A 27896-nucleotide genomic window follows, 5' to 3' on the forward strand; every position below is an offset into this window, starting at 1 on the left:
AAATCTATGCTGTTACTTGATAGTATACAGTTTACTCAGTAAACCTAAGCTGTTACCTGATAGTATACGTACGTAAACAATTTTAATTAGTTTAATTAATGGACATTGTTTTCTTTGCTTATATATTTTCAGGTGAGATTATGTCTTAAAGCTGCATTTTAATGGAGAAGGTCACCACCATTTTGTTATGATTGATATTGTTTGAAACAAAGAACAAATTTAATGGACTGGAGGAGTGTAGTGCACTTGTACTGCAGCAAATAGTGTGACATGTGGTAGTCAAATTCTAATAAATTAGTTTAATCTTCCTGCTTATGCCGATTAATAATATCAAGTATTGCTGCAACATTTCTGTGCGATGAACTTTTTCAACATTATTTTTAAATTTGCATGGAATATCATGCTCTCTGTGCACGCTGCATTTCAATTTATGTTTTATAAGTATGGGAAAAAAAGAACACACATATTGATGTAAGTAAAATGACAGTTTTCGCACAGCCTAATCGGGAAAAAATGTTTAACTAGTCTTAGTGTAATTGGTATTTTTTTTTACGATTATGAAATGATTTCATTCGACTTGTGATTTCTTATGACTGGGAAATTTGATTTTGGGAATGAATCAATAATATGCATTAAAACACTGTTTGCATCAGATGTCCATCATTATTGCTTACTGATAAAATATAAATGATTCCCTTTGGTAGGATAGTAAAAGGTTTTTGCATATTAGGTTGCTCACTGGTTGTGCTGTATGCACATAGGGATAATGTATTATTCTACAATCTGATTGTTCTTAGATTACTCAGATTGAAGTCTGTGTATGTAATTTTCAATATTTGTTGCATTAAAACAAAAATATTAGTGCATTTTCATAAGCCTTTAGTTATAGACTTTTAGTAAGTGACATTGACTCATGAGCTTGTCATTTTTTCATAAAGGGAAGGTAAATATTGATTACAAATAAACCTGTTACCCAAAACTATTACTAGTGCAGGCAAGTTATTTTTGGTGGATGTGCAATAAGTGATGAAATGTAGATTTACTTTATTGGAAGAATGGTTGGCATAGAAACTATTCGACTTGAATGTTGTTAATTTTTAAAACTCCAGTAAAGTACCAGTATGGAGTAATTGTGCACTTCCATTGATCAACACTGGTGTTGTTGCTTCAGTGTTTTTAAAAATGTTTGCAATGCATGTGTGAATAATGTATTCTGCGTTTTGGTTTATGTCTTGTTTCCAGATGCCTCGAAGTAAATACTGGAAGAAAGGAAGGAAACACAGAAGAAACTTGACCACAACAGAGGATCCTGGCCTCTTTACAAACAGGAATGACAACGACAGTAATAAGACTGAGGATCCTGGCCTCTTACAAAACAGGAATTTTGACATGGAGGATCCTATCCTCTCAAAAAACAGGACGACAGAGGATCCTGGCCTCCAGCAAAACAGGAATGACAGTAGTGAGGATCCTGGCCTCCAGCAAAACAGGAATGACAGTAGTGAGGATCCTGGCCTCCAGCAAAACAGGAATGATAGTGAGGATCCTGACCTCCAGCAAAACAGGAATGACGGTGAGGATCCTGACCTCCAGCAAAACAGGAATGATTGTGAGGATCCTGACCTCCAGCAAAACAGGAATGATTGTGAGGATCCTGACCTCCAGCAAAACAGGAATGATAGTGAGGTTTCTTGCCTCCTGCAAAACATGAATTACAGTGAGGTTTCGTGCCTCCAGCAAAACAGGAATGATTGTGAGGATCCTGACCTCCAGCAAAACAGGAATGATTGTGAGGATCCTGACCTCCAGCAAAACAGGAATGATTGTGAGGATCCTGACCTCCAGCAAAACAGGAATGATAGTGAGGTTTCTTGCCTCCTGCAAAACATGAATTACAGTGAGGTTTCGTGCCTCCAGCAAAACACAAATTACAGTACTGAGTATCTTGATGAATTTCAGGATGATGATTGTCAAAATGAGCAACGAAAGGACACAATGCTTACAAATGAATTCCGAACTGATGCAATAATTACTAATGAATTGAGAAACCAATGTGAAATAGATTACAAAAGATTTGATCAGCTTCAAAAGCTGTTCACTGACGGGAATGTAAATGCAATCAGTGGCAATTTTCATCAAGGAGATCCATTTGTTTTCCCATCAGAAAATGTTGGAAGACAGTGTGTTGCTAACTGCTTAATGTCACTTGTATACAGTAAAATTAAAAAAGTAATATCATGGGATAGTTATGATTTAGACACAATTTTGAAAGCTGGCAATGAATATTATAATGATTTGTCCTCTAGAATTAATGCAAAATATCTTTTAGTTTCTGAATTGGACAAAGAAGTGGAGTTATTTGACACACGATTTTCTGTCACAGTTGGTAACAGTTTAGTTGGTTTAATGAGTTCCCAGCAACATGTAGAAAGCGAGTTTGTTGTATCATTAGATAGTGCATTGTACAAAACATTGTCTGAATTTGATGCTTCTTTTATAACTTTTAATGGAGCAACGTTTGCTGTATTGAATGCAGATGGCATTTACTGTGTATTTGATTCACATTCAAGAAATTCTGAAGGCATGATTGAACCAGATGGCTCGAGTATTCTCTTGCAAATGAAAAATTTTGAGCAGGTGTATCAACACTGTTGCAATCTTGCAATATCCATGAATGTAAGTAAAAACACACAGTTTGAAGTAACAGGAATTAGTGTTGTTGCTTCAAAAGATGTAGCAAATGAAATTAACATAATGTCCAGTGATGATGATTTAGTGATTATAAACGAGTACAGAGAAGTTGTCTTCACATTTATGCCACTTGAGGCAAGTACATGTGCAGGTATTTGCACAACACTTGGTTTAACGTATGAACATCAAACTGAAACATATGGGCATATATATGGTTCTGAACTAAGAGATCCTTGTCATACTAGGAATATTGAAGGTGATGGTAATTGCTTGTTCAGAGCTTTATCGTATTGTATAAGTGGTACTGAGCAAAATCACCAGACTGTAAGAGACAAGATTGTGCAACACTTGCAGTTAAATGCCCAAATTTTTTCTCAATATATTAGACCAGAATACCAATCAGTTAATGATTATGTAACACGATCAAATATACAATTGCCTGGTGTATGGGGTACAGAGGTTGAAATTTTTGTCGCAGCTGATATGCTGGCAACAGATGTTTATACATTCAATGTTGATAGATGGCGACGATTTAGTCAAACTAGCAAAAACTCTGGTAATAGTACTAATGGTTTGTACCTAAAGCACTGCAATGAAAATCACTATGAAGTTGTGAAGTGTGTAAAGATGCATGGTGGATCAAGGAATTGTACACATGGTAACTGTGATACAGAAAATGTTGATATTACTAAACACTGTGAAAGGTCATTTATGAATGCTAATGATAATGTACCTCTTGTAGGCGAGGTGAATCTACTCAAATCACAGTATTCAAACAAGGGGAGAAAACATAAATCTCTATCTAGACGTCAGCAATTGAAAGTCAGACGCGATAAATATCATGAAAAGAAAAACCTAACCATTGGTGAAAGTGTAATACCCAAATCAAATGCTAAGAAACAAAGTTATGTTAAGGAGCAAAAACTATATCACATAGATTCAGAATTTAGGGAGAGAAAGAAAAAGCAGAGTTATGACAAATATCATAAAAACGCCAAGTTCAGAGAAACAAAAAAAGCACGTTGTGCAGCTGTGTTTGCTGAAAAGTATCAACAAGATGTTGAATTCAGGGAAACAAAGAAAGCACTTTGTGCAGCTAAGTCTACTGAAAAGTATCAGCAAGATGTTGAATTCAGGGAAACAAAGAAAGCACGCTGTGCAGCTCTGTCTACTGAAAAGTATTGGTATGATGTTGAATTCAGGGAAACAAAGAAAGCACGCTGTGCAGCTAAGTCTACTGAAAAGTATCAGCAGGATGTTGAATTCAGGGAAACAAAGAAAGCACGCTGTGCAGCTAAGTCTACTGAAAAGTATCAGCAGGATGTTGAATTCAGGGAAACAAAGAAAGCACGCTGTGCAGCTCAGTCTACTGAAAAGTATCAGCAGGATGTTGAATTCAGGGAAACAAAGAAAGCGAAATTTACAGACAGATATCAGCAAAATGTTGAATTCAGAGAAACTAAAAAGAAGCTGAGTGTACAAAAATATCATTGTGATGCAGATTATAAGCAGCGTTTGATTGAACGTAGTATTAACCAAAAACTGTGTATGAAAACAGAAAATGAAAACATTGAGCATGTTACAGCTGTATTCAAATGTGAAGTGTCCAAAGGACCAGATTGCGTTTGCAGTGTTTGTCATAGACGCCTATTTCGAAATCAAGTGATTATATGTAATAAACACGGTTTTGCAAGAGAATATCTTGCACAGAAGTGTATAACAGAAACCTATGTACATACATGCAACTTAACATGTAAGGAAGAATGTCAGTTAAAGAAAAGCTCTGCTGGTAAATTATGGATTTGTTATACATGTCAAAGAAAACTTTTGCATGGAAAGATGCCTGCAGAAGCGGTTGCAAACAACCTTGATCTGAAAGCCATTCCTGACGAATTAAAATGCCTCAATGATTTAGAGGAACATTTAGTAGCATTGCATATTCCATTTTTGAAAATGTTGGCTTTGCCAAGAGGTGGTCAAAAAGGCGTTCATGGGCCAGTTGTGTGTGTACCATCGAGTGTAGTGAAAGCAACAAGCTTTTTACCAAGAATTGAATCAGAGGATCAGACAATACGAGTGAAACTGAAGCGAAAGCTTACATACAAAGGTCACTACCAGTTTAAATGTGTTAAAAAAGGTAATGTAAAAAATGCGTTAGTATATCTTCAAAAGAATAATAAATGGTATGAAGATGTAAAATTCAATGTGGATTGGGAGAACACTCTATCAAGAAATGAAGGAAATGAGAATTCTTCTGATGAAGAACATAGTGAAACATCTGATGCAGAGAATGATCCAGACGATGTTCATGGAATGTTTGTAGACACTTGCTTACAACCACTTGACATAGGTCAGGAAGTTCTTGATTATCACTTTGATGATGTATGTGTTGCACCAGCAGAGCATAATAAACCAGTTAGAGTCTTGATGGACAAATGCAATGAAGCAAAATGCTTCCCAGTATTGTATCCAACTGGATCCCCAACACTTCAAGATGACCGTGAGGTTCGAATAACGCTAGGACGGTATCTACATACACGTTTGATGAATGCTGATGGTAGATTTGCCAGAAATATAGACTTCATATTCTATGCACAATATCTGTCTGAATTGGAACAGGTCCAGTCAAAAGTGTCAATTGCTCTTCGTAAAGGAAATGGTATTGCTTGTGGAGAGAAAGTGACATCAAAGGTTCTAACAAACAGAGACAAACTGATAGAGATTATAAAGTCTAATGAAGGCTACAAGTTTTTGAAGCCTATCCGAGGAACACCGCCTTATTGGCAAGCTACGCAAAAAGATATTTTTGCAATGATAAGACAATTAGGTATACCAACATGGTTTTGCTCATTTTCATCTGCTGACTTAAGGTGGAAAGAAATTGTGGAAACAATACTTCATGAACAGGGTGATTATAGCACTTCTGCTAATGATCTTGATTGGTCTCAGAAATGTGAAATACTAAGACAGAACCCAGTAACAGCAGCTAGAATGTTTGATCACAGATTCCATTATTTTTTAACTCGTGTAATAATGTCTTCAGCACATCCAATTGGGCATATTAAAGACTATTTTTACAGAGTAGAATTTCAACAACGTGGTTCACCACACACGCATTGCTTATTCTGGGTTGACAATGCTCCAATTGTTGACAATGATGCTGATGATAAAGTGGTTGATTTTGTTGACAAGTATGTAACTTGTAATATGCCTTCTCAAGATGAGGATTCAGAATTACATGAGATTGTAAACAAAGTCCAAAAACACAGCACAAGACATTCAAAATCTTGCAAGAAGAAAGGCACGAATTGCAGGTTCAATTTTCCACGACCTCCTTGCACAAGATCATTCATCTGTCGACCTGATAGTGAAACAGATGAGTTGCAATTAAAAAACGTTCTAGAAGAAGATTCTGATGTAACTGATGACGAAGATTCTGATATGGGAATACATAAATTGTCCATGACAAAAGAAAGTGCAAAGAAAATTCTTGGAAATGTTTGGAAAGCTCTTTCTGATAACCAAAAGGAATATGAAAGTGTAGATTCCTTATTCTCGGATATAGGAATTTCTCAGGAAATCTTTGAAAAGGCAAATAGATTGTTAACGAAAAAAACATCTGTTGTTTTGAAACGGCAGCCAAATGATGTATGGGTGAATCAGTATAATGCAGATTTAATCCGTTGTTGGGATGCCAATATGGATATCCAGTTTGTTGTTGATGCATATTCCTGTGTTGTATATATTGTTTCCTACATTTCCAAAGCAGAACGAGAGATGGGGTTATTGTTGGATCATGCTCAAAAAGAAGCTACAAATGAAGGCAATGTTGATGCCAAGAAAGCATTAAAACAGTTGGGAACTGTATACCTCCAAAACAGAGAAGTTAGTGCCCAAGAGGCTGTATATAGAGTATGTAATTTAAAGCTGAAACAGTCATCACGAAAAGTCCAGTTTATTCCTACTGGAGACAATCCTATTAAAATGAGTTTGCCATTTGAGGTCATCAGAAAGAAAAATGAAGGCGCTGATGTAGATGAAGAGGATATATGGATGACTAGCATAGTTGACAGATACAAAGCTAGACCAGATGGACAAGATTTTGATAGTTTGTGTCTTGCTGCATTCTGCTCAGAATACAGAATTCTTTCAACATTTGAAATGTCAAATGTCAATAATGACAAGAGAAGAAATCCAGCAGTAACATTAAAAAAGGACCTTGGTCATATGCAAAAAAGGTCTAGAAGTGAGCCTGCTGTTGTAAGATATGCACGATTTTCAGTGACAAAGAATCCCGAGAAATATTATCAGAGTATATTGCAACTTTTTCTCCCATATCGCATTGATAAACAATTGAAACCTGTTGGGTTTGAATTTTTTGAAAATTTTTATCATGATGGAGCAGTTAAATTGGGAAATACACCATTGGAAAAAGTGAAATTGATTGTTGATAGAAATCGAGCCTTATTCGAGAAAGAGGCTGATGCTATTGAGACTGCATCAAAACTACTTGATCAATGTGGACAATTAGAAGATGCATGGGCTAAAATATGCCCAGAAACTGAATCTGAACGAATTGAGTGCCTCGAAGAAGCACAGCAGAAAAATACTGATGATAATGAGTATGAGGCTTCAATTCCTGATCTAGAAGAGCAACCACAGATTGCAGATAGCCATGCTGTAGTACCACCTTGTTCAACGTCAAAGATTGAGGGACAGTCGATGCTGAGAAAATTGAATATGAAACAATCTCAAATATTTTACAAAATCCGACAGTGGTGTTTGGATAAAAGCAATGGATTGAACCCAGACCCATTTTTTGTGTTTGTCACTGGTGGAGCTGGAACTGGAAAAAGTCATTTAATCAAATCTGTGTATTATGAAGCTACACGCATTCTTGCTCGTTCGTTACCAAATCCTGATGATATTTCTGTACTTTTAACAGCACCAACAGGCGTTGCTGCATTTAATATTGGAGGTATGACTGTGCACAGTGCTTTATCAATACCAGTTAATACCAAGCTACCATATATACCACTGGGTAATGATAAGATTAATAGCGTTCGTTGTAAGCTAAGCACTCTTCAAATCTTAGTCATAGATGAAATTTCTATGGTGGATCACAAATTACTTGCTTATATCCATGGTCGATTGAGACAGATTAAACAAATTAGCAGTCATTCACCATTTGGTAATGTTTGTGTCATGGCATGTGGTGATTTTTACCAACTCCCACCTGTAAAAGGAAACCCATTATGTGTTGGAAACGAGATTGTAAGTCTTTGGAAAGATAATTTCATGTTTGCTGAATTAACTGAAATAATGAGACAGACAGATGTTGCATTCGCTCAGACACTTAATAGGCTACGAATTCATAAGAAAGGAGAGGCACTGTCCTCTACTGATGTTGAAATGCTTGAAGGTCGGGAAACTGGTGAGGAAACTGATGCAATTCATATTTTTGGTACAAATGCACAGGTTAACACATGCAATGTAATGATGCTTCATAAGTTATGCACAGATCCAGTGCTTATTGAGGCTCAAGATTTTACCAAAAATGCAAAGACAGGTAAATTAGAAAGAAATGAAATGCCTCATAAGAAGGTTTACATGAGTCTTTTACCAGAAAGTATTACTCTAGCTATTGGTGCGAGAGTGCAACTTACAAAAAACATAGATGTTTCAGATGGATTAGTTAATGGTGTATTTGGAACTGTAAATCACATAACTATGACACCAGGAAATAATTTTCCTTCTGCAATATATGTAGTATTTGATAATGCCAAAGTGGGTGAAAAGTTACGGAAGAAGAGTGCAATCGCTTCAACATTACCAGAAAATAGCACTATGATTAAAGTTAATGAGGACACTGTTGCACCAAATGGTGGTATCAGAAGACAGTTTCCTCTTAAGTTAGCTTGGGCTTGCACAGTTCATAAAGTACAAGGCTTAACTGTAAACAGAGCTGTCGTCAACTTGAAAAAAATCTTTACATCAGGACAGGCTTATGTGGCTTTAAGTCGCGTGACAAATTTGAGTGGACTCATTGTGCAGGGATTTCGAACATCGGCAATTTATTGCAATGAGAAAGTGCAAGCTGCGTTGGAAAACATGCCAAAGTTCATCACTGAGCTATCAGAGCAGTCGAGCGCAAACTACATGTGTACTTTGATTATGCATAATGTTCAGGGTCTACAGTCTCATATTCAAGACATTCAAAACGATAATGCATTCCTGATGGCTGATGTTATATGTCTTACTGAGACGTGGTTAACTGACAGAGAACCCGAGTTTGACATTGATTTGAAAGGATTTAGTTTTAATCACAAACCAAGACGTCTTTCTTACAATAGATCTACTGACAATACAGCAAAGTTGATGGATCAGTGTCATGGTGGTGTAGCAGTATATGCAAAACAAAACAAATCATTTAAGATTTTGAACTTGCCAATATCAAATATGGAATGCATGGTATTTTGTTTAACTAATTTGAATTTAACAGCTGCTGTTATATACAGACCAGCATCATATCAGCTAGAGATATTCAGAGAAAGTTTACTTGTTCTTGTGGAGGAACTTGATAAACAACAAGGTGGAACAATTATTATGGGCGATTTCAACCAAAATATCTTTGTCTCTTCATCAATTATGAAGCTACTGCAAGAACATGGTTATAGGCAGTGTGTATGTCAAGGAACTACAGAGGCTGGCACACTTATTGACCATGTGTATGTCAAAGGTATAGAAAGTGTTACAGTTACAGTTCAGCCACGATATTTTAGTTTTCATGAAGCTATACGTATACTTATTTGATTTGATACAAAAGATAACCATATGTATTATATCCGCAGTTTCAAATAATAATGAGTGCCCACTCCTCGCAACTATTTTCTGAGTGTAGGGAGAGATAGATCTTGCGGCTCCCTTTTTTTTGGATTTTGTTGTTTCTTCATTTTATTGTGGGAAACATCCATAAAGTATGCAGGGGGTGGGGTTTTTTTTTGGGGGGGGGGGTGCCAGTCTTCAAGACGTATGTAATTGTATCATACATTTTTTTCTTTTTATATTTGTCTTTCATTGCTCTATTTATTATAATTGCAGACAGTTTGCTTGTGGAGTATCTTTGTAGATAATAGTAATAGTAAATGGGTGGCAAACTGATAATTTAACATATTGATAATGGATTTATAACTTTTATAACTGGTATTTAACTTATTTTCTAGCTTGAATACTTGATTTAGCCTGTGTAAATGTGATCAATATTTTCATTACTAAATTTAGTGTACACCCTGCATAATTTATGGATGTTCCAAATTTTTTCAAACTTATATGCATATGATTACTAGCTTGCTTTGTTGTTCATGTGGCATGATAATATCCATCCTGTTGACAATTCTATTGACAAAGAAGGTCTCTTGATATCAATATTGCTCATAAGCCAGGTTATAAATTCACCTGACTTATTGGTGATTTGCTCACATCACTTTCATTGTGGTATTCACAGGATAGATTATCTGTCACATGACTACCTTGTAATGATTTGCATTTTGTATATGAATTATACAGTGGCTGTCACTGAATATATTGTAATTTGAGGACAGTCGCTGCTACATACCACAATCATTGTCAAAACTATGTTACTACTAGTGTATGTACCATGATTACTTGCACATTGTATTCAAATTGTTATGTATTTTAATGAATTTAAATTTAAAGCAGTTATGATATACAAAGATTATTTTTAATGTCTTACCCACAGTAATTAAGTAAACGCTTATGCCATATGTTTTTCCTTGATTACAGTGTAATATAATATAGAAACTAATAGTTGCGTAGAATTATTGCAGTGAAAAGAAAATGAAAAATATATGTTTTTGCTTATATAGAATATTGTATGTTTGAATGCAGTTACACCATTTCACTTCATCCATTCTCATTATTTTATCTGCGAAACTTGTATGTGTACATTGATTGCGTACCTTATACTTTGTGTTTAACTTGCATACTGTTTAAATGTCATTATATACAATATATTCTATGAGAATATCCACTTTGTTGAAGAGGTGGTTTATCTTGTTGCATGGTTACCATGTGGTTATATACATCTTGTTCACCAAATGGTTTATCTTGTCACGTGAATACCAAGTGATGATATCCACCTTGTTGACAGGGTGGTTTATCTTGTCACATGAGTACCTTGTGATGATATCCATCTTGTTGACATGGTAGGTTATCTGGTCACATGAGTACATTGTGATGATATCCACCTTGTTGACAGGGTGGTTTATCTTGTCACATGAGTACCTTGTGATGACATCCACCTTGTTGACATGGTAGTTTACCTGGGCACATGAGTACATTATGATGATATCCACCTTGTTGACAAGTTGTGTTTTGTATTGACAGGGTATTTATATTGTTACATGGGTGCTATGTTATCATATCAACCCTGTTGTAAGTTTTAGCAATTCTGTAACATAAATTAAATTTACGTTTGTATTACTATATAATTATGTAACTACATGATCATGTATGTTATAACTACCAACACAGATACTTAATGTAATTTAACATCAGCACTATATTTTGACACTACTACTACTACTGGTACTACTTTTATTACTAATTACTATTACTTTTTTAGTTACAAGTATGTAATATCAAATATGTCATCCATCACATTGTTTTAGCTATACGGGCCAGTATATTGTTCAGTATTTGTATTAACAGACGAACTGTACAATACATCAAGGAAGCCAAACAAGATGACAATGACATTACAATATGGCTTCATGCAATGTATCATGCTCATTTGCATTAAACAGCCATACAAGCCAGAAATGATACTACCAATCAGAGCTCATGATGGATGCATAGCAAGGGTCATTTATTTCAACATTAGACCTACAAAACACACCGTTGGATCTTTCTATCAGCAACGGATTGTACAGCCAAGTAATGAATGTGACATTATGATCATTTTATCCGAGTCTCTACAGTGAACAATATAAGCCAACAATGATGCTACCAAAGGGAACTCTTGATGGACACATAAAATGTGCCATACATGTTGCCCTGAACCTGTCGAACAATACCTTTCGACTTTGTATCTACAGGGAACTATGCATTTCAATAATGACCGACATTGAAATCATTTCATCTTGGTATCTGCCATGAACTATACAAGACATCACTGATGAGACTTCATACATGGTGATATTAAAAATGTCTGCAATGGGCTGTATTTCAGTAGTGACTGCAACATTAGGAGAATTCATTCTGGGCATCTGCAGTGCACTAAAGAATATCAGAAGCACTGTACTATGTTTCTACAGAAAACTATATAAGCCAACAATAATGCTACCAAATGGAGTTCTTGATGGATACACAATAATATTAGCCATACATGTAATGACTAATACATTGAAATCATTTAATCCCGGCTTCTGACATGAACTATACAAGACATCACTGATGCTGTCATTCATTGTCAATACTTAAGACTCATACATGGTGATATTGAAGATGCCTGCAGTGGTTTGTATTTCAGCAGTGAGTGCAACATTGGAATATTACATCCTGGGCACCATAACTGCACTATATAAGCATTATTGAAACTGTGATGCGTTGTACATGACATCAATTACTTGCCATCCAATTTGGTTTCCGGAATAAAATGTGCAAGACCTCAATGAAGTTACTTGTAATGTAAGATCCAAAAAATCAAACAGAATGAAATATCGTTTTAGTAGTAGTAGTGATGATGATGGTAGTAGTAGTAGCAGTAGTAGTTTTAGCCAGACTGATGATATTGTTATTTCAATAAATTTATCATAGAACTTGAACACATTTTGTTTTTGTTTATTATTGCATTTTCTGTCAGTATATGCACCAAAACAAATGTAATTTGTTTTCAAAAAGTTGTATTACAATATGTAATATCTACACCCACACACTGTCGGCCATTTACTGAATACAAACATATATCACTGACTGGGGAAAATCTTGTAATTAATATGATTATACAATAATCCCATGTCTTTTTGGGTAAAACCCAAAATTATTTCACAAATAGGGTATTCCGGAATTGTGCAACATATTGTCGTACAATTTGAAACACCAAAATAAACTGTTGAATTGTTGGAAAAAAAGTTGCAGATTGCTAAATTCAGAAAATAAAACAATTCAACAATTTCGACCAGTTTAGAAATTGAGTTTATTGTCATCATTTGAACAAATCTGCCAACATAAATTTATTCAGGTGGGATGGCTAATGGCTTTACAAATTCTCAAAATGCAAAATTGCAGGAAAAGTCGCGTGACATGTAAGTTAGTGTTGAAGAAATAGGTACCCTATATAGCATTAATTCTATCATAAATCCAAAGTGCCTAGACCCACACTGAAGATGCATAATGGTGACCTTCAGTTTAATTTCAATCCATTCCCATACAAATGCTTTCACATATACACAAAATATCATGCAAAATTGTTGCTCATATTTGGATAAAAAATACAATATGATGATCAAACAGTATGACTGACCCAAACTATTTTATTTTCGTTAAAGGTTTGGCCATATATAAAAGCTAACTCGATTTTGTTTCATAATTAATGAGGTCACATGATAGACAATCAGGTAGTTTGATTAGTAACAAGAGGTTGAAATACAGTTGGTTCCATGTATTTACCTGGTTTTTGTTATCAAAATATGGTTTTCAGAATATAAAATGAGCCATATGCTTATGCATATTAATGAGGTTACATGATCATATGTGGCCATTTCGTATGTCAGTTACATCTCTTGTTTGATACTTTCATTATGGCACTGGTTGCATGTACAGCAACGGTGTTATAGATATGACTGTTATGCATATTATTGAGCTCACATGACCATATATGGTCATCTGTAATTTTATTCAAATCTCTTGTTCAACGCTGTCATAATAACACAAGATTCATCTTCCTAACTGCAACAGTGCTTGAGTTATATCAGTTATGCATATTAATGAGGTTAGAAGCCCCCACCCCTTAGACGCCCAGCGACAAAACCCAGCCAGTACAATGCACATATGCAATTTTAGCCAAATCGGACCAATACAACACATGTAATTGCACAAGATTTGTTTTCATAAAATCCAAGATGGCGGCCAAACCATGTGACAGATCAAAATAATATTATTTTTCTCATATGGAGCTAAGGCCAGGCATGGTAAATATAAAAACATCTTGTAGATTGGTTGAATCACCTCTGAGAAACAAATGCCCAAACTTTTTGTCAATTTTGCTTAAAATCCAAGATGGCGGCCAAACCACGTGACTGATCTGAAATCTTTTTTAGGTTTCTGAAAGGGTTTGATATACAGATGCCATGAAGCAAAATTGAAAATAATCCATCAAGTGTTGCCAGAGTAAAAAACTACTTCCTGTTTAGAAGAAATCCAAAATGGTGGCCAAACCACGTGACCAATTGTAATAATTTTTTCAAACATAAATGGGATTCATATATAGAAACTAAATACAACACATGAGAGCATTCTGCTAGGTGGTTCTGAAGAAGAAGATTTTTAAGTGTTTTTTGCCGTTTTTAGGAAAAACAAAATGGCGGGAAAAGTCACATGACCGCTAAAGTTTTTATTGCTGATATCTATTACACATGAGTTGTACCATATACCATAAAAAAATCTAGACACCTAGACCCTCAGAAAGTGGTCAAACAGCCACTTCCGGTTTTATTTCAATTCAATATGGCTGCCAAACTAATTGACCAATCGAAATTCTGAAAGCATGTTGCACCAGTTCACATTAGGGACTATCAGTATAGAGCATTATCAGACCATTCCGTTCAGCGGTTTTCTCAAACGGCTTGACGAAAAAAGTTACGGAAGAAAGAAAGAAAGAAAGAAAGAAAGAAGAAAAAACCGGACAATAAGAATAGGGGCCTCGCCCTTCAGGCTTGGGCCCCTAATTAAAGTCGCAAGCGGCGTCACCGGGGCCCAAGCTGACAAGATTCTGTTTCATAATTAATGAGGTCACATGTTAGACAATCAGGTAGCTTGAATTATCAGTACCATGAGATCGTAATGCAGTTGGTTCCATATATTTATTTGAGATACAAAGGTTATGAATATTAATGAGTTCACATGACCATATATGGTCATCTGTTATTTTAATCAAATCTCTTGTTCACTGTTGTCATAATAACACAGGATTCATCTTCCTAACTGCAACAGTGTTTAAGATATAATGGTTATGCATATTAATGAGTTCACATGACCATATATGGTCATCTGTTATTTTAATCAAATCTCTTGTTCACTGTTGTCATACTGACACAGGATTCATCTTCCTAACTGCAACAGTGTTTAAGATATAATGGTTATGCATATTAATGAGTTCACATGACCATATATGGTCATCTGTTATTTTAATCAAATCTCTTGTTCACTGTTGTCATACTGACACAGGATTCATCTTCCTAACTGCAACAGTGTTTAAGATATATCAGTTATGCATATTAATGAGGTTAGAAGCCCCCACCCCTTAGGCGCCTAGCGACAAAACCCAGCCACCTGCCATTTGGTTGAAAGAATGCATCTCAAGAGTAGAATGCACATGTAGAATTTTAGCCAAATCGGACCAATACAACACATGCAAATGCACAAGGTTTGTTTTCATAAAAACCAAGATGGCGGCCAAACCATGTGACTGATCAAAATAATATTATTTTTCTCATATGTAGCTAAGGCTAGGCATGGTAAATATAAAAACATCTAGTAGATTGGTTGAATCACCTCTGAGAAACAAATGCCCAAACTTTTGGTCAATTTTGCTTAAAATCCAAGATGGCGGCCAAACCATGTGACTGATCTGAAATCTTTTTTAGATTTCTGAAAAAGATTGGTATACAGATGCCATGAAGCAAAATTGAAAATAATCCCTCAAGTGTTGCCAGAGTAAAAAACTACTTCCTGTTTAGATGAAATCCAAAATGGTGGCCAAACCACATGACCAATCATAATAATTTTTTCAAACATAAATGGGCTTCATATATAGAAGCTAAATACAACATATGAGAGCATTCTGCTTGATGGTTCTGAAGAAGAAGATTTTTAAGTGTTTTTTGCCGTTTTTAGGAACAACAAAATAGCGGGAAAAGTCACATGACCGCTAAAGTTTTTATTGCTGATATCTATTACACATGAGTTGTACTATATACCATAAAAAAATCTAGACGCCTAGACCCTCAGAAAGTGGTCAAACAGCCACTTCCGGTTTTATTTCAATCCAATATGGCTGCCAAACTAATTGACCAATCGAAATTCTGAAAGCATGTTGCACCAGTTTACATTAGGGACTATCAGTATAGAGCATTATCAGATCATTCTGTTCAGCGGTTTTCTCAAACGGCTTGACGAAAAAGTTACGGAAGAAAGAAAGAAGAAAGAAAGAAGAAAAAACCGGACGATAATAATAGGGGCCTCGCCCTTCAGGCTTGGGCCCCTAAAAACCGGACAATAAGAATAGGGGCCTCGCCCTTTGGGCTTGGGCCCCTAAAAAACCGGACAATAAGAATAGGGGCCTCGCCCTTTGGGCTTGGGCCCCTAAAAAACCGAACAATAAGAATAGGGGCCTCGCCCTTTGGGCTTGGGCCCCTAAAAACCGGACAATAAGAATAGGGGCCTCGCCCTTCAGGCTTGGGCCCCTAAAAAACCGGACAATAAGAAATAGGGGCCTCGCCCTTCGGGCTTGGGCCCCTAATTAAAGCCGCAAGCGGCATCACCGGGGCCCAAGCTGACAAGATTCTGTTTCATAATTAATGAGATCACATGTTAGACAATCAGGTAGCTTGAATTATCAATAACATGAGGTCAAAATGAAGTTGGTACCATGTATTTTCCTAGTTTGGTTATCAAAATATGGCTTTCAGGACATATAATGAGCCATGTTCTTATGCACAATAATGAGATTACATAAACATATATAGCCATTTCTAATGTCAGTTACATCTTTCATTCAATGTCTTCATAATGACACTAGTTACATGTCCAACTCCGCGACAGTGTTTTAGATATGACTACTATGCATATTAATGAGTTCACATGACCATATATGGTCATTTGTTATTTTAATCAAATCTCTTGTTCACTTTTGTCATAATAACACAGGATTCATCTTCCTAACTGCAACAGTGTTTAAGATATAATGGTTATGCATATTAATGAGTTCACATGACCATATATGGTCATCTGTTATTTTAATCATATCTCTTGCTCACTGTTGTCATAATAACACAGGATTCATCTTCCTAACTGCGACAGTGTTTTAGATATGACTGCTATGCATATTAATGAGTTCACATGATCATATATGGTTATTTGTTATTTTAATCAAATCTCTTGTTCACTGTTATAATGACACAGGATTCATCTTCCTAACTGCAACAGTGTTTGAGATATAATGATTACGCATATTAATGAGCTCACATGACCATGTATGGTCATCTGTTATTTTAATCAAATCTTTTGTTCAATGTTGTCATAATAACACAGGATTCCACTTCCTAACTGCAACAGTGTTTGAGATATGACAGTTATGCATATTAATGAGCTCACATGACCATATATGGTCATTTGTTATTTTAATCGAATCTCTTGTTCAACGTTGTCATAATAACACAGGACTCATCATCCTAACTATAACAGTGCTTGAGTTATAACAGTTATGCATATTAATGAGGTTAGAAGCCCCCACCCCATTGGTGCCCAGCCACGTGGCCTAGCAGTGTGCTATTGGGGCAAAATGATGCATCTGATGACACAAATGCACATAGAAAATTTGAAAGAAATCAGACTAATACAAAACATGTAGTTGCATAATTTCTATTTTCACAAAATCCAAGATGGCGGCCAAATCACGTGACTGATCAACATAATATTATTTTTCTCATATGGAGCTAAGGCCAGGCATGGTAAATATAAAAACACCTAGTAGATTGGTTGAATCACCTCTGAGAAACAAATGCCCAAACTTTTGGTCAATTTTGCTTAAAATCCAAGATGGCGGCCAAACCATGTGACTGATCTGAAATCTTTCTGAGGTTTCTGAAAGGGTTTGATATACAGATGCCATGAAGCAAAATTGAAAATAATCCCTCAAGTGTTGCCAGAGTAAAAAACTACTTCCTGTTTAGAAGAAATCCAAAATGGTGGCCAAACCACTTGACCAATCGTAATAATTTTTTCAAACATAAATGGGATTTATATATAGAAGCTAAATACTACATATGATAGCATTCTCCTTGGTGGTTCTGAAGAAGAAGATTTGTTAGTGTTTTTTGCCGTTTTTAGGAAAAACAAAATGGCGGGAAAAGTCACATGACCGCTAAAGTTTTTATTGCTGATATCTATTACACATGAGTTGTACTATATACCATAAAAAAATCTAGATGCCTAGACCCTCAGAAAGAGGTCAAACAGCCACTTCCGGTTTTATTTCATTTCAACATGGCTGCCAAACTAATTGACCAATCGAAATTCTGAAAGCATATTGCACCAGTTCACATTAGGGACTATCAGTATAGAGCATTTTCAGACTATTCAGTTCAGCAGTTTTCTCAAACGGCTTGACGAAAGAAGTTGTGGAAGAAAGAAGAAGAAGAAGAAGAAGATTAAAGCCGCAAGCGGCGTCACCGGGGCCCAAGCTGATAAGATTCTGTTTCATAATTAATGAGGTCACATGTTAGACAATCAGCTGCAGGTAGATTGTATTATCAGTAACATGAGGTCGAAATGAAGTTGGTACCATGTATTTACCTGGTTTGGTTATCGAAATATGGTTTTCAGGATATATAATGAGCCATGTTCTTATGCACAATAATGAGATTAGAAATGGCTATATATGATTATGTAATGTCAGTTACATCTTTCATTCAATGTCTTCATAATGACACTAGTTACATGTCCTGCTCTGCGACAGTGTTTCAGATATGACTGCTATGCATATTAATGAGTTCACATGACCATATATGGTCATTTGTTATTTTTAAACAAATCTCTTGTTCACTGTTGTCATAATAACACAGGATTCATCTTCCTAACTGCGACAGTGTTTTAGATATGACTGCTATGCATATTAATGAGTTCACATGACCATATATGGTTATCTGTTATTTTAATCAAATCTCTTGTTCACTGTTGTCATAATGACACAGGGTTTATCTTCCTAACTGCGACAGTGTTTAAGATATAATGGTTATGCATATTAATGAGTTCACATGACCATATATGGTTATCTGTTATTTTAATCAAATCTCTTGTTCACTGTTGTCATAATGACACAGGATTCATCTTCCTAACTGCAACAGTGTTTGAGATATAACGATTACGCATATTAATGAGCTCACGTGACTATATATGGCCATCTGTTATTTTAATCAAATCTTTTGTTCAATGTTGTCATAATAACACAGGATTCCACTTCCTAACTGCAACAGTGTTTGAGATATGACAGTTATGCATATTAATGAGCTCACATGACCATATATGGTCATTTGTTATTTTAATCGAATCTCTTGTTCAAGGTTGTCATAATAACACAGGATTCATCATCCTAACTACAACAATGCTTGAGTTATAACAGTTATGCATATTAATGAGGTTAGAAGCCCCCACCCCATGGGTGCCCAGCCACGTGGCCTACCAGTGTGCTATTGGGGCAAAATGATGCATCTGATGACACAAATGCACATACAAAATTTGAAAGAAATCAGACTAATACAAAACATGTAGTTGCATAATTTCTATTTTCACAAAATCCAAGATGGCGGCCAAACCACGTGACTGATCAAAATAATATTATTTTTCTCGTATGCAGCTAAGGCCAGGCATGGTAAATATAAAAACATCTAGTAGATTGGTTGAATCGTCTCTGAGAAACAAATACCCAAACTTTTGGTCAATTTTGCTTAAAATCCAAAATGGCGGCCAAACCATGTGACTGATCTGAAATTTTTTTTAGGTTTCTGAAAGGGCTTGATACACAGATGCCATGAAGCAAAATTGAAAATATTCCCTCAAGTGTTGCCAGAGTAAAAAACTACTTCCTGTTTAGAAGAAATCCAAAATGGTGGCCACACCACATGACCAATCATAAACATGTTTTCAAACATAAATGGGATTCATATATAGAAGCTAAATACTACATATGAGAGCATTCTGCTTGGTGGTTCTGAAGAAGAAGATTTTTAAGTGTTTTTTGCCGTTTTTAGGAAAAACAAAATGGCGGGAAAAGTCACATGACCGCTAAAGTTTTTATTGCTGATATTTATTACACATGAGTTGTACTATATACCATAAAAAAATCTAGATGCCTAGACCCTCAGAAAGAGGTCAAACAGCCACTTCCGGTTTTATTTCATTTCAACATGGCTGCCAAACTAATTGACCAATCGAAATTCTGAAAGCATATTGCACCAGTTCACATTAGGGACTATCAGTATAGAGCATTTTCAGACTATTCAGTTCAGCAGTTTTCTCAAACGGCTTGACGAAAGAAGTTGTGGAAGAAAGAAGAAGAAGAAGAAGAAGATTAAAGCCGCAAGCGGCGTCACCGGGGCCCAAGCTGACAAGATTCTGTTTCGTAATTAATGTGGTCACATGTTAGACAATCAGGTAGCTTGAATTATCAGTAACATGAGGTCAAAATGAAGTTGGTACCATGTATTTACTTGGTTTGGTTATCAAAATATGGTTTTCAGGATATATAATGAGCCATGTTCTTATGCACAATAATGAGATTACATAATCATATATTACATAATCATATATAGCCATTTCTAATGTCAGTTACATCTTTCATTCAATGTCTTCATAATGACACTAGTTACATGTCCTGCTCTGCGACAGTGTTTCAGATATGACTGCTATGCATATTAATGAGTTCACATGACCATATATGGTCATCTGTTATTTTAATCAAATCTCTTGTTCACTGTTGTCATAAGAACACAGGATTCATCTTCCTAACTGCAACAGTGTTTAAGATATAATGGTTATGCATATTAATGAGTTCACATGACCATATATGGTCATCTGTTAATCAAATCTCTTGTTCACTGTTGTCATAATAACACAGGATTCATCTTCCTAACTGCGACAGTGTTTTAGATATGACTGCTATGCATATTAATGAGTTCACATGACCATATATGGTTATCTATTATTTAATCAAATCTCTTGTTCACTGTTGTCATAATGACACAGGACACATCTTTCATTCAATGTCTTCATAATGACACTAGTTACATGTCCTACTCTGCGACAGTGTTTCAGATATGACTGCTATGCATATTAATGAGTTCACATGACCATATATGGTCATCTGTTATTTTAATCAAATCTCTTGTTCACTGTTGTCATAAGAACACAGGATTCATCTTCCTAACTGCAACAGTGTTTAAGATATAATGGTTATGCATATTAATGAGTTCACATGACCATATATGGTCATCTGTTATTTTAATCAAATCTCTTGTTCACTGTTGTCATAATAACACAGGATTCATCTTCCTAACTGCGACAGTGTTTTAGATATGACTGCTATGCATATTAATGAGTTCACATGACCATATATGGTTATCTGTTATTTTAATCAAATCTCTTGTTCACTGTTGTCATAATAACACAGGATTCCACTTCCTAACTGCAACAGTGTTTGAGATATGACAGTTATGCATATTAATGAGCTCACATGACCATATATGGTCATTTGTTATTTTAATCGAATCTCTTGTTCAAGGTTGTCATAATAACACAGGATTCATCATCCTAACTACAACAGTGCTTGAGTTATAACAGTTATGCATATTAATGAGGTTAGAAGCCCCCACCCCATGGGTGCCCAGCCACGTGGCCTAACATTGTGCTATTGGGGCAAAATGATGCATCTGATGACACAAATGCACATACAAAATTTGAAAGAAATCAGACTAATACAAAACATGTAGTTGCATAATTTCTATTTTCACATAATCCAAGATGGCGGCCAAACCACGTGACTGATCAAAATAATATTATTTTTCTCGTATGCAGCTAAGGCCAGGCATGGTAAATATAAAAACATATAGTAGATTGGTTGAATCGTCTCTGAGAAACAATTACCCAAACTTTTGGTCAATTTTGCTTAAAATCCAAAATGGCGGCCAAACCATGTGACTGATCTGAAATTTTGTTTAGGTTTCTGAAATAGTTTGATATACAGATGCCATGAAGCAAAATTGAAAATAATCCCTCAAGTGTTGCCAGAGTAAAAAACTACTTCCTGTTTAGAAGAAATCCAAAATGGTGGCCAAACCACGTGACCAATCGTAAACATTTTTTCAAACCTAAATCGGATTCATATATAGAAGCTAAATACAACACATGAGAGCATTCTACTTGGTGGTTCTGAAGAAGAAGATTTTTAAGTGTTTTTTGCCGTTTTTAGGAAAAACAAAATGGCGGGAAAAGTCACATGACCGCTAAAGTTTTTATTGCTGATATTTATTACACATGAGTTGTACTATATACCATAAAAAAAATCTAGACACCTAGACCCTCAGAAAGTGGTCAAACAGCCACTTCCGGTTTTATTTCAATCCAATATGGCTGCCAAACTAATTGGCCAATCAAAATTCTGAAAGCATGTTGCACCAGTTCATAGTAGAGCCTATCATTATAGAGCATTTTCAAACTATTTGGTTCAGCAGTTTTCTCAAACGGCTCGACGAAAAAAGTTACGGAAGAAAGAAAGAAAGAAAGAAAGAAAAAACTGAACGATAATAATAGGGGCCTCGCCCTTTGGGCTTGGGCCCCTAATTAAAGCCGCAAGCGGCATCACCGGGGCCCAAGCTGACAAGATTCTGTTTCATAATTAATGAGGTCACATGTTAGACAATCAGGTAGCTTGAATTATCAGTAACATGAGGTCAAAATGAAGTTGGTATCATGTATTTACTTGGTTTGGCTATCAAAATATGGTTTTCAGGATATATAATGAGCCATGTTCTTATGCACAATAATGAGATTACATAATCATATATAGCCATTTCTAATGTCAGTTACATCTTTCATTCAATGTCTTCATAATGACACTAGTTACATGTCCTGCTCTGCGACAGTGTTTCAGATATGACTGCTATGCATATTAATGAGTTCACATGACCATATATGGTCATCTGTTATTTTAATCAAATCTCTTGTTCACTGTTGTCATAAGAACACAGGATTCATCTTCCTAACTGCAACAGTGTTTAAGATATAATGGTTATGCATATTAATGAGTTCACATGACAATATATGGTCATCTGTTATTTTAATCAAATCTCTTGTTCACTGTTGTCATAATAACACAGGATTCATCACCCTAACTGCGACAGTGTTTGAGTTATAACAGTTATGCATACTAATGAGGTTAGAAGCCCCCACCCCATGGGTGCCCAGCCACGTGGCCTAGCAGTGTGCTATTGGGGCAAAATGATGCATCTGATGACACAAATGCACATACAAAATTTGAAAAAAAACAGACTAATACAAAACATGTAGTTGCATAATGTCTATTTTCACAAAATCCAAGATGGCGGCCAAACCATGTGACTGATCAAAATAATATTATTTTTCTCATATGGAGGTAAGTGCAGGCATGGTAAATATAAAAACATCTAGTAAATTGGTTGAATCATCTCTGAGAAACAAATACCCAAACTTTTTGTCAATTTTGCTTAAAATCCAAAATGGCGGCCAAACCATGTGACTGATCTGAATTTTTTTTTAGATTTTTGAAAGGGTTTGATACACTGATGCCATGAAGCAAAATTGAAAATAATCCCTCAAGTGTTGCCAGAGTAAAAAACTACTTCCTGTTTAGAAGAAATCCAAAATGGTGGCCAAACCACGTGACCAATCGTAAAAAAATGTTCAAACATAAATGGGATTCATATATAGAAGCTAAATACTACATATGAGAGCATTCTACTTGGTGGTTCTGAAGAAGAAGATTTTTAAGTGTTTTTTGCCGTTTTTAGGAAAAACAAAATGGCGGGAAAAGTCACATGACCGCTAAAGTTTTTATTGCTGATATTTATTACACATGAGTTGTACTATATACCATAAAAAAATCTAGACGCCTAGACCCTCAGAAAGTGGTCAAACAGCCACTTCCGGTTTTATTTCAATCCAATATGGCTGCCAAACTAATTGACCAATCAAAATTCTGAAAGCACGTTGCACCAGTTCACATTAGGAACTATCAGTATAGAACATTATCAGACCATTCGGTTTAGCGGTTTTCTCAAACGGCTTGACGAAAAAAGTTACGGAAGAAAGAAAGAAAGAAGAAAGAAGAAAAAACCGGACAATAAGAATAGGGGCCTCGCCCTTCAGGCTTGGGCCCCTAATTAAAGCCGCAAGCGGCGTCACCGGGGCCCAAGCTGATAAGATTCTGTTTCATAATTAATGAGGTCACATGTTAGACAATCAGCTGCAGGTAGATTGTATTATCAGTAACATGAGGTCGAAATGAAGTTGGTACCATGTATTTACCTGGTTTGGTTATCGAAATATGGTTTTCAGGATATATAATGAGCCATGTTCTTATGCACAATAATGAGATTAGAAATGGCTATATATGATTATGTAATGTCAGTTACATCTTTCATTCAATGTCTTCATAATGACACTAGTTACATGTCCTGCTCTGCGACAGTGTTTCAGATATGACTGCTATGCATATTAATGAGTTCACATGACCATATATGGTCATTTGTTATTTTTAAACAAATCTCTTGTTCACTGTTGTCATAATAACACAGGATTCATCTTCCTAACTGCGACAGTGTTTTAGATATGACTGCTATGCATATTAATGAGTTCACATGACCATATATGGTTATCTGTTATTTTAATCAAATCTCTTGTTCACTGTTGTCATAATGACACAGGGTTTATCTTCCTAACTGCGACAGTGTTTAAGATATAATGGTTATGCATATTAATGAGTTCACATGACCATATATGGTTATCTGTTATTTTAATCAAATCTCTTGTTCACTGTTGTCATAATGACACAGGATTCATCTTCCTAACTGCAACAGTGTTTGAGATATAACGATTACGCATATTAATGAGCTCACGTGACTATATATGGCCATCTGTTATTTTAATCAAATCTTTTGTTCAATGTTGTCATAATAACACAGGATTCCACTTCCTAACTGCAACAGTGTTTGAGATATGACAGTTATGCATATTAATGAGCTCACATGACCATATATGGTCATTTGTTATTTTAATCGAATCTCTTGTTCAAGGTTGTCATAATAACACAGGATTCATCATCCTAACTACAACAATGCTTGAGTTATAACAGTTATGCATATTAATGAGGTTAGAAGCCCCCACCCCATGGGTGCCCAGCCACGTGGCCTACCAGTGTGCTATTGGGGCAAAATGATGCATCTGATGACACAAATGCACATACAAAATTTGAAAGAAATCAGACTAATACAAAACATGTAGTTGCATAATTTCTATTTTCACAAAATCCAAGATGGCGGCCAAACCACGTGACTGATCAAAATAATATTATTTTTCTCGTATGCAGCTAAGGCCAGGCATGGTAAATATAAAAACATCTAGTAGATTGGTTGAATCGTCTCTGAGAAACAAATACCCAAACTTTTGGTCAATTTTGCTTAAAATCCAAAATGGCGGCCAAACCATGTGACTGATCTGAAATTTTTTTTAGGTTTCTGAAAGGGCTTGATACACAGATGCCATGAAGCAAAATTGAAAATATTCCCTCAAGTGTTGCCAGAGTAAAAAACTACTTCCTGTTTAGAAGAAATCCAAAATGGTGGCCACACCACATGACCAATCATAAACATGTTTTCAAACATAAATGGGATTCATATATAGAAGCTAAATACTACATATGAGAGCATTCTGCTTGGTGGTTCTGAAGAAGAAGATTTTTAAGTGTTTTTTGCCGTTTTTAGGAAAAACAAAATGGCGGGAAAAGTCACATGACCGCTAAAGTTTTTATTGCTGATATTTATTACACATGAGTTGTACTATATACCATAAAAAAATCTAGACGCCTAGACCCTCAGAAAGTGGTCAAATAGCCACTTCCGGTTTTATTTCAATCCAATATGGCTGCCAAACTAATTGACCAATCGAAATTCTGAAAGCATGTTGCACCAGTTCACATTAGGGACTATCAGTATAGAGCATTATCAGATCATTCTGTTGAGCGGTTTTCTCAAACGGCTTGACGAAAAAAGTTACGGAAGAAAGAAAGAAAGAAGAAAGAAAAAACCGGACAATAAGAATAGGGGCCACGCCTTACAGGCTTGGGCCCCTAATTAAAGCCGCAAGCGGCATCACCGGGGCCCAAGCTGACAAGATTCTGTTTCATAATTAATGTGGTCACATGTTAGACAATCAGCTGCAGGTAGCTTGTATTATCAGTAACATGAGGTCGAAATGAACTTGGTACCATGTATTTACCTGGTTTGGTTATCGAAATATGGTTTTCAGGATATATAATGAGCCATGTTCTTATGCACAATAATGAGATTACATAATCATATATAGCCATTTCCAATGTCAGTTACATCTTTTATTCAATGTCTTCATAATGACACTAGTTACATGTCCTGCTCTGCGACAGTGTTTTAGATATGACTGCTTTGCATATTAATGAGTTCACATGACCATATATGGTCATCTGTTATTGTAATCAAATCTCTTGTTCATTGTTGTCATAACACAGGATTCATCTTCCTAACTGCAACAGTGTTTGAGATACAACGATTATGCATATTAATGAGCTCACATGACCATATATGGTCATCTGTTATTTTATTCAAATCTCTTGTTTAACATCATCATACTAACACAGGTTTCATCTTCCTACCTGCAACAGTGTTTGAGATATAACAGTTACGCATATTAATGAGTTCACATGACCATATATGGTCATATGTTATTTTAATCAAATCTCAGGTTCACTGTTGTCATGATAACACAGGAATCATCTTCCTACCTGCAACAGTGCTTGAGATATAACAGTTATGCATATTAATGAGTTCACATGACCATATATGGTAATCTGTTATTTTAATGAAATTGCTTGTTCACTGTTGTCATGATAACACAGGAATCATCTTCCTAACTGCAACAGTGCTTGAGATATAGCAGCTATGCATATTAATGAGGTTAGAAGCCCCCACCCCATGGGCGTGTAGCCACATGATCTAGCCATATGCCATTCAGGGGAAAGAATGTATCTAAAGAGTAGAATACACATACACAATTTTATTCCAATCGGACTAATACAAAACATGTAGTTGCATAATTTCTATTTTCACAAAATGCAAGATGGCGGCCAAACCACATGACTAATCGAAAATATATTATTTTTTCCATATGGAGTTGAGGCCAGGCATGGTAAATATAAAAACATCTAGTAGATTCGTTGAATCACCTCTGAGAAACAATTGCCCAAACTTTTGGTAAATTTTCCTCAAAATCCAAGATGGCGGCCAAACCATGTGACTTATCTGAAATCTTTTATAGGTTTCTGAAAGAGATTGATATAGAGATGCCATGTAGCAATATTGAAAATAAACGCTCACGTGTGGCATGAGTGAAAAACTACTTCCTGTTGAGAACAAATCCAAAATGGCGGCCAAACCACGTGACCAATCATAATGAATTTCTCAAATCTAAATCTGCTCCATATGTAGAAGCTAAGTACTGAATATGAGAACATTTTACTTGGCGGTTCTGAAGAAGAAGATTTTAAAGTGTTTTTTGCCGTTTTTAGGAAAAACAAAATGGCGGGAAAAGTCACATGACCGCTAAAGTTTTTATTTCTGATATTTATTACACATGAGTTGTACTATATACCATAAAAAAATCTAGACGCCTAGACCCTCAGAAAGTGGTCAAACAGCCACTTCCGGTTTTATTTCAATCCAATATGGCTGCCAAACTAATTGGCCAATCAAAATTCTGAAAGCATGTTGCACCAGTTCACATTAGGGACTATCAGTATAGAGCATTATCAGACCATTCCGTTCAGCGGTTTTCTCAAACGGCTTGACGAATAAAGTTACGGAAGAAAGAAGAAAGAAGAAAGAAGAAAGAAAGAAGAAAGAAGAAAC

At 35.7% G+C, this 27896-nt stretch overlaps 2 protein-coding genes across 3 annotated transcripts in view; one reads left to right on the plus strand and one right to left on the minus strand.

Moving 5' to 3' along the window:
• LOC102802400 (polyamine-transporting ATPase 13A3-like) overlaps nt 1-27896 on the minus strand; it is a 340426-nt gene that overhangs the window by 91449 nt on the left and 221081 nt on the right. The gene's annotated exons all lie outside the window — the stretch shown is intronic.
• On the plus strand, nt 1243-9504 carry LOC146733852 (uncharacterized). Its single transcript, XM_085508641.1, has one exon. The coding sequence runs from the start codon at nt 1243-1245 to the stop codon at nt 9502-9504; it is 8262 nt and encodes a 2753-aa protein (XP_085364767.1).

The sequence above is a fragment of the Saccoglossus kowalevskii genome, chromosome 15 (genome assembly GCF_978046115.1).
Source record: "Saccoglossus kowalevskii chromosome 15, keSacKowa6.1, whole genome shotgun sequence".
Lineage (NCBI taxonomy): Eukaryota > Metazoa > Hemichordata > Enteropneusta > Harrimaniidae > Saccoglossus > Saccoglossus kowalevskii.